The sequence below is a fragment of the Haliotis asinina genome, chromosome 2 (genome assembly GCF_037392515.1).
Source record: "Haliotis asinina isolate JCU_RB_2024 chromosome 2, JCU_Hal_asi_v2, whole genome shotgun sequence".
Lineage (NCBI taxonomy): Eukaryota > Metazoa > Mollusca > Gastropoda > Lepetellida > Haliotidae > Haliotis > Haliotis asinina.
This window is the reverse complement of record NC_090281.1, coordinates 4,576,743-4,585,746: the sequence shown is the minus strand read 5'-3', so window position 1 is coordinate 4,585,746 and position 9,004 is coordinate 4,576,743. Positions and strand designations below refer to the sequence as shown.

Below are 9,004 nucleotides of genomic sequence, written 5' to 3'. Positions count from 1 at the left end.
CTATTTGCCCACCGCCGGAAGAAGCGTGAGATCGCCCCACTGCGTGAGGAACTCATTCATGTCCACACTACCGTCACCTGGAAGGAAAATGATTTGTTGGTAAGACATAACAGAACGTCTACAACATTAACTGACAAGAACGTAACTTGATGAAAAGAAAATATCTGACTTTCATAAAGTAATCGGAGGTAATCAAAACTGTTGTCAGCTCAAATCTTCTCAAAACAGAGGCATAATGCAAAGGAATGGAGTAATGTCTTGTAGTTGTAGCTGTAGAAGACACATTCTTACACCCTGTATGTCCGGACTGGACCAGTGTTGGACTTCCACTCCACTGATTACCTCAAATACATTACTCTGTGTTGACAGTGAAATACAGTAAATGTAATATTATTGTTATTGTGTAACTTATCTTGGTTATTTGATGGTTTCACACAGAATTCCTCTACGTTTCAATTTAACGATACACTTGTTGTTTCAACTTGAAAATGAAACTTGACAAGAGTCACCAGAAGCTACAGGAGAAGTAGAAGAGACATGATTACATCTGATAGTCAGGGATTCCTCTTTGAGCGGACATCGTGATGAATCACGGAGAGATTAAAACCAGCCAGGACCTCCTTTCACAAGACGCAAAGCACTAAGCTGGTTGCAGGTCGCTTAGGTGACCTTAGTGCTGTATAAAGACGGTTAACCTTAGTAAAGGTTACTTTGTGAAACGAACCACAGGATTAACAGGGCACACAGATTCCTAAATATGATACAACAGGGGCGGCGTTTATGGGATGGTAAACACCAATCATCACTGCACAGGTCTCAGTTACCCTTGAACACCTTGACCACATCTGTTGGACATACTCACTGTCCATGTCGAAATACTGGAAGATGAAGGGCAGATCGGCCTTTGTGATCTTGCCATCGTCGTTTGCATCAGCAGCCCTGAAGAGAGCGACCGCCTCCGCCGAAGGTCCCAGTGCATACTTCACAACCCACTGATCCTCGAACTCCTTTTGTGTTATCATCTTGTCGTCTGCAACAGGACATCAGCCACGTGTGTAAGGTTTGCTGCGTAATGAAATGTTTCGCTGGTAGTTTTTGTCTCAACAGTGGGGTAGCTGGGGATGTGTTACACATGAAGCAGACCTTCCAGCACTGCGAGCGAAAAATTAGGTCTGCTTCAAGTGCAGTTAACCAGTATTGTTAAGCCAGTTTTAATTATTTTTAATACACTAAACAAACACCAATCACTTGCAAGTGACCATGAAAGGAAAACCTCATGCGCATAGTTTGAAAGCTGAAGATCTGCGTCATGTGCATACACCAATACTGCCTATATATCCAGTCAAATCACACACACATATAGTGAACAGTGTATGGGGCATTCGGAGGCATGATTTTGTTTCTCAGATTGTCGATCTCTTCCGAGTCGCCATATATTTATTTGTTTGCTTGTCTTTTTGTTTAAAGAATGTTGAACTGAACAATGTTACAGCTATTTTAAGAGGGTGTTAAATAATCATGTTTGATCTAGACAATCTTGGGGATCGATATAATGGTAGTTTGGGACACGGCCTCACGCCTGACCACTGGGCCCTTTCAGACACCTCATGCCGCAGGGGTCGGTACACCGTGTCCAAATAAGGCGTAAATGTTCCATTTCGGCATGTCAAAACAGAAGAATCTCTAATAATCCGGATTCGTTCACACACAAACACACGCACGTACGCACGTACGCACGTACGCACGCACGCACGCACGCGCACACACACACACACACATACACACCGCACGCACGTCCCACTTACCGTTAGCGTCAAAGAAGAGGAAGATGGCCTCCAACTCGGCGTTGGACAGTTTGCCGTTTTTGTCCTTATCGACGTTGTTGAACAACATCACCTCTTTCTGAGGTTCAGAGTTGCAATATACCAAACTGAAGAACAAAGCTTAGTACTAGTATCATGATCCTCCATACTGGTGTAAAGGAGCAATGGAGCTAGTTGAGCTACAATTTATGAATACCATTTCTAAGTATCTATAGAGATCTGTATTAGATACATGAAATATACAATAAAAGAAAAGCAAATGTAAAAAAAACCCTGAAATCTCATAAAAGTAAGCGTTCATGTTTATGCCTTCTACTTTAAAACTTGACAAAAACACCAGAGTTGCGTTTCGTTTGCTTTGAGTATACATGTATTTCTAACTGTTGACTAGTCGTCGCTTGTCCAGTGTTATATATCTCCACTCTAGTGTGACGGACACGCTCACCGCTTGCCTGAATTTCGTGTTCCAGTAATATGGCAACACACAAAATAACCATTCCGTCATTTATACAAAGTAAGCCGTGGGCCACGCTGCGTTGCACAGAGCGATTTATAGGGCGATCGCGAACCTATGTTAAAAATAGTTACTGATTTTGCTGTATCCGCCTTCAGCAATGTTCCAGCAATACCCCGAGGACAGCAGGGATGAGCTACTGTATGTACTGTATCACCAAATGACCAGACTATTTATCACAATCAGTCCGACTGGAGATACACAGGTAAGCTAGATGAACAATGATGTACACAACTGTAAATGCTTCATGAACCTACCCGAGCAGGAGGAACGACACCGATGCTGTAACTAGGAAGTTCATGATGGAGAGGATCTAGCTGGAAAAGAATAAAGCCTTAAGTATTATGTCACCTTGTATCCTTTTTTCAGTCCACATCAAAAACCGTTTTGCTGGAGGTGGTGTATCCTCATTGTAAACTCATTTGACCATCGAGATGATGCTACAGATGTCAAGATAACGCTCTGGCTAAGACCAAACTCATTTGACCATCAAGATGATGCTACAGATGTCAAGATAACGCTCTGGCTAAGACCAAACTCATTTGACCATCAAGATGATTCTACAGATGTCAAGATAACGCTCTGGCTAAGACCAAACTCATTTGACCATCGAGATGATGCTACAGATGTCAAGATGACGCTCTGGCTAAGACCAAACTCATTTGACCATCAAGATGATGCTACAGATGCCAAGATAACGCTCTGGCTAAGACCAAACTCATTTGACCATCAAGATGATGCTACAGATGCCAAGATAACGCTCTGGCTAAGGCCAAACTCATTTGACCATCGAGATGATGCTACAGATGTCAAGATAACGCTCTGGCTAAGACCAAACGTTTCGATTAGAGATCCAGATCTCACTGACACGTGTTTATGGACGTAATAATCCATCTCTAAAACTTTCATAATCTGAACGTAATACCCTCACCTTTTGACGAACACCGGGTGTCAGCAGTATGTGGTGGGATTTGGACATGCATAGTTAACCCACATTGGAAAAGGCAAAATTCAATAATTGCTTTGATAATTCAATAAGGCTAAAATAGCTAACCATGGGAACGATATTAAGATTCCCGATTGACATGTACGATTATTTTGCTAAATGTTTCAGAGCATACCCCCCAGCCAAGTCACCCTCAGGAAATTCCTAAGAAGTTCTGACAGCAACGTCGGGGAGCGTAAACGTCTGGGACATATCACTACGACTTGCGGTAAATTCTAAACGCAGAGAGAGCAACGTTGGGGTTTTTGTGAAAGGGGAGCAGTAAAAACGTTTTACGTTGTCTTACGGGCAACATCGACATAATGTGAGTCCTAATTAATACATAACTACATACATGCACAGAGGCCGCTTTACGATGAAGTATTACTGAATCAGTAGTTCTCACAGCGAAATGGAAATGATTCTGTGACAGTCTGACCAGGGATGTCTTCTTTTGGGCGACCTTCACCTTTCTATGGCACCACATTACAAATTGTATCACAGCCTTTTCAAAACCACTAAATCGATGCAGTTAAACCTGTAGGCGCCAGGTTAATTATACTTCCCATACAGGTACTTTCTGGGTTCGAAATTGAGACAAGTCCAAAGTTTCGCTATTTGGATAATTTCTACGATAACTTATACATTCGCGAACATCTTGTATTATCGTTGTTTGAAGGACAGTCCTAAACATATGTTTATGACAAGGTCTGAATCGAAGAAAGAACGCGGAAATGGTTCTTCACCTTATTATTAACAACTGAGCTCGCTATTTTCGAAAATTGAACAGTTTAGACATGAAATAAGATGTGATATGACAGACAGGTCTGTGTGGCTACATAGACCATCCCACTGGTATAGTATTGTCCTAACAAAGATGCTAGACACAAAGCGTACCGCCATGGTTCAAACGAAATGTAGAGAAACTGTAGAATGAACATAGATCTATTTTTTGTCAGTACAATATCAAATCTTAAGTAGATAAAAATATATGGTAGAACATTTCAGGCATTCTTACCTTGTACACAGACGCAGATAAAATGTCTCTCAATAGCCCCTTGCCTCCGTTCAGATAACACCTGACTCTTGCTTATAGCCCTCTATGTATGGAAAACCAGCTATGGCAAAACTCCGAATAGTTGCCGATCAGCCATGTTGATTTTATCAAAGGACAATATTTGTTGTACGGTCATATTGCCCGTGAAAAAATACAATGCTTGAGATAACACATCCGTAAATAGATATATTTGCTACATCCGATATTCTGCATATATTTTACTTTTGATGATGATGCTCACATCTTATTTAAATCATTTGAAAATTGAAACCCTCCTTTTCAATGGATCAAAAGTGGCTTCACGAAATATTTTTGTAAAAACAGCAAAGTGACCTCTTACTGTCGGTTGTCAGGTAATCCCGACGTTCCTCGTCGAGCGTGTAGATTTTTTTGTTTGGGTGGCATGTACACGTCCTGTAAATATGAGAGTCGGAACCAGATGATCCAGTGATCTATAAATTGCAACACGGCCAACGACGTCGATCAACGACGTTTTAAATGGAAGGCAAACTTCGAATTGTGGAGTGTATTTTCTCCCGTACTTCCTACACGTCAGCATTGAATCTCGCCTCGTGAGGTCATTGTATGATAGTATTGACCCTTAAAACGAGAGTTTTAACCCAGAATTGTGCTTTTTTCTGAAAAACATGCTGTCATCACTAATTCTGAGCAATCCATTCTAACAATTTTCGTTTGTAGCCCTTAACGCTCAGTAGAAAATTTGGCCGATATTCAAGACTGATTCAAGACTATTCTTGTGTTTCCTATTCACGTCAAATGCATGTAACGAATCATTCAGCATGCTAATATGAGTTAATTTTACTTATTTAAGGATTGGTGCAGTTAGTGAACATTTGAAGAGGTCGCCCCAATATTATCTGGCTTCTCTCAATATATTTGTTTCCTGGGGTCAAAGTCCACTGAAGGTAATCTGTCAACCAATTGGTTCTGCCGTCCGTTTGTGTACGTTCAGCCTAACCTATACACCCTCCCTATAAGCAAATATCCTTATGATACAAAGTCACATTTCTGGGGAATGGGAAATACATTTCCTGTACCTGCAACGTTAGACACTGATCATTATGAATCCTGGGTATATGTGTAAAAATACATGGTATACGCGGCAGACATTATTCATTATTGACATAGCCGGTTTTATTGTTTCAAGAAAGTATGCAGAGCTTTAGAAAAGGCGCGTATTTGCGCATTTTACTCAACAAAAATCACATTTACTCAATTAAGTACAAATATGGGAGTGCAAAAACGCATAAGAATCACTTAAAACCCAGTAGGTCTACGTGTGTAATACCTTGGGTATTTTACTCAATTAACTAAACTGGCTTGAGTATGATTCGTCGTTGCGCTCAAAATCTACAACAGCATCAGCAAAAGGTAGGCGATTCCTATATAAACTATACACATACATATACTGTCCGGAGTTTACTCTGATAGTCACCTGACTTTCATGTTGAGCATCTAAAATGGCTGAAAACTATTTGGCAATATAACAAGAACGTGTTTTAGTCTGTTGAGAAGCATTTATATCTATATATTAAGGAGAGTGAATTACCCAGTAAGGACAAGAAACTCTGTGTAAAAGTACTCATTTCTTCAGAAAATGCTAGTTACTCCTAAAAAATGCAATTACTTATACATAAGCAGACATGAGAGTATATACCCAATTGCTTGAAAAATTACCTGGAGCTTTGGTATGTAATTGCGCTATGGTGTCACTGGATTGTATCGTCCATCACTTCATTGTGTCAGGTTGCCTGGCAATTCGATGGAGTCAGACAACACTTCCTTTACAGTGAAGGACGGGTACTTTCGATCACATTGTCGTGAATGTCTGGTCATTCTAAGCGAATCATTCATTCAGATTTATAGAATCTGCTTCAGTGGTCATGGTTTTGTTTTTGGTATTGTGTGTAGTAGCAACAGTTAAGAAACGAAGGTAGTTAAGTGTCGCATCAAATGACACTGAGTTATATCACGGTATCAGGAGATGACAGTTCCATCATGTTCTCTTGCTCAAACAAACATGTGTTACAACTGTCAGACGTATTTATGTCTAAAGCCTGATCGTTTTGTCGTCAAGTTAACCCAGACTGATGTGCTGCTGCCCTACAACATCCATGCAGTCACACCAGACAAGCACGGTAAACATCGCTGAGTCCCATTGCTCTTTCGCCAGGTCAAGCTGTGCTATGGGGTGCCGGTATTTGGGGGGTAGGGGATTATTGGGGTCATGTTAATCCAACAGAGCTTTTTGCTGTATCTGTGTGATAATGAGGCACTATAGCAATAAGGAGACACTATTCCTCTATTCGGTTAGTTGCACACTGTCACTGTATAGCGTTAAACAACACACAAACAAACAATAAGTGAATCCATACAATTGATATTTCTTGAGAAGTGTTATGTTTGATATGCAAACGAAATGTTTTGCTAAAATGGTGACACAGTTGTACTGCGAGAAGGCAGTAAGGGGCGACATTTAAGAATTGAAGACCGTTATCGCAGTACATTGTATTTCTGTATGATGTGATGATGCAGATCAGTATAACGGGGCCACACTATGTAACAGTGATGAGCTCCCTGGCAAGGAATTATACAAAAACGCAAGGTCCCTCCCTCAAAAGATTTTTTCATATTACTTGGGGATAAAACGGTGAATGTAATGCAAACCATTATGTTTTGTGATGTTTTGTGTATAGATGTGAGTTTATTGACATGAAGACTTAAGAGATCCTCCCAAAATGGTTTTACAGAAGATACTTCCATATTGCTTTACATCTGTGACACAGTGTATGTATCTTGCAATTCCCTCTTCTTAATTATTTTAAGTTAATCGAATCGACTTTTGACTCTGCAATTCGATTCTGAGTATCTGGCTGTTAACACAATGTTGTAACTGCCATTTTGGGCGTTAGTAAACTCCACAGCAGTTAACTACTTGTAAATGTACAAGCTCCTCCGGAAATAAGTTCCCAAACGATTTGTTGTATGAAAGGATCGGTGCACGTGCAAATTGTCATCACATGCAAAAACAGAAAATCAAACATAGTGAATTTCAAAACTTGTGTGGTGTTCCACTGTAGAGAAATATTTAGGTGAGCAATCCTCAAACTGAGATTACCAGTCTAAGACAGAAGGTCATGTGTTTTGGATTGGTTTTTTTTTCATTCAGTATGTAGCCCCGTGAATACCCCTGTTAGAACTGATTTTGAGTAACAAGTGCTTATCATAATAAGCGACTAACGGTTGACACACGTCATCGTAGCCCAGTTGCCGCATGTTGTTGATCACTGGATTGTCTGGTCCAGAAGCGATTATTAAAAACGTATGATCTAAGTAATGAGAAAACCCACGACATTTTGAGTTTATATTTATAATCGAGCTTTTCAATCAACGTGACAAAACGGAACAAATTATATAAGTCATCAGTAAATCCTCGAAAAGTAAAACCCAAAACTATTTCACAGTAATGGAAATAACGACTAGCAGGCACCGTATTCCTAATAAGACACGGGCACGACATGAAACCATAAATGGCATTTAGTCTCTGGCATCACACCGCCTCAAGTGCCGCAACATAGATTTTAGTGCCACACACTCGACATGAGTAATAAATGGGAAGGTGCCCGATGATCAAACACTAAATTTGTTGTGGCCTTCCTCGTGTTTGCTCACGTACTACGAGGCGTTCTTGAACACACGTGCAACCGCGACAGACGAACAAAAACGCCTCACACCATGTCTGGGTTACTTCCGACCACGTTCCACACTACGATCGGCAAATCTCGCTTCTTTCCGTAACAACGTATAGAGAAGATTCGGCAGAAAACGTAAGACATGGGGGAACCTGTCCCCATACTGTCAACAGACTTCTGCCTTAACACGCCAGCGGATAACATTACTTGCGCTCTTAACTGTTTGTTCATACACGTACGTATAAATCAAGTAAAAATACACGTTGTGTTTGAAGTGAAAACTAAAATCCGCGCATTTTTGTATGGTGTGTAAATGTGTATGGTGCCCACACAGAAAAAAGAAAGAAAGTGATAAAAATATTTTTGCGAAATGTACTTTTTTAATTCCGCGTATTAATATGGTCATGGTGACATAATGAAACAAAAAACAGAATTTCTTTCGTCAAACACATTATGAAGAATGTCAGAAAGTATGGTCACCATGACATACCTCTATAATCAGTGTCACAGTCCTCAAACACATCACCAATTAGAACGTCACAGTCCTCAAACACATCACCAATTAGAACGTCACACTCCTCAAACACACCACCAACCAGAGAGGGTGTCACAGTCCTCAAACACATCACCAACCAGAGCGTCATAGTCCTCAAACACACCACCAACCAGACTGTCACAGTCCTCAAACACACCACCAACCAGAGCGTCATGGTCCTCAAACACACCACCAAAGTGACTGTCAAAGTCCTCAAACACATCACCAACCAGAGCGTCATAGTCCTCAAACACATCACCAATTAGAACGTCACAGTCCTCAAACACATCACCAATTAGAACGTCACACTCCTCAAACACACCACCAACCAGAGAGGGTGTCACAGTCCTCAAACACATCACCAACCAGAGCGTCAT

At 40.7% G+C, this 9,004-nt stretch overlaps 1 protein-coding gene across 1 annotated transcript; it reads right to left on the bottom strand.

Moving 5' to 3' along the window:
- Positions 1 to 9,004, bottom strand: LOC137274750 (GRIP and coiled-coil domain-containing protein-like). Its single transcript, XM_067808088.1, has 4 exons — positions 8,689 to 9,004; positions 1,806 to 1,943; positions 863 to 1,030; positions 1 to 77 (listed from the first exon to the last, which is right to left on the bottom strand). The coding sequence occupies exons 1-4, from the start codon at positions 9,002 to 9,004 to the stop codon at positions 1 to 3; spliced, it is 699 nt and encodes a 232-aa protein (XP_067664189.1).

Excerpts from the sequence above, each read along its gene's own strand:
- LOC137274750 (XM_067808088.1), bottom strand. The coding sequence starts at position 9,004 with ATGACGCTCTGGTTGGTGATGTGTTTGAGGACTGTGACACCCTCTCTG. Across the intron at positions 1,031-1,805 it reads CCTCTTCTTTGACGCTAACG|ACGACAAGATGATAACACAA; the intron begins GTAAGTGGGACG and ends GTCCTGTTGCAG. Across the intron at positions 78-862 it reads CCAGTATTTCGACATGGACA|GTGACGGTAGTGTGGACATG; the intron begins GTGAGTATGTCC and ends TTTTCCTTCCAG.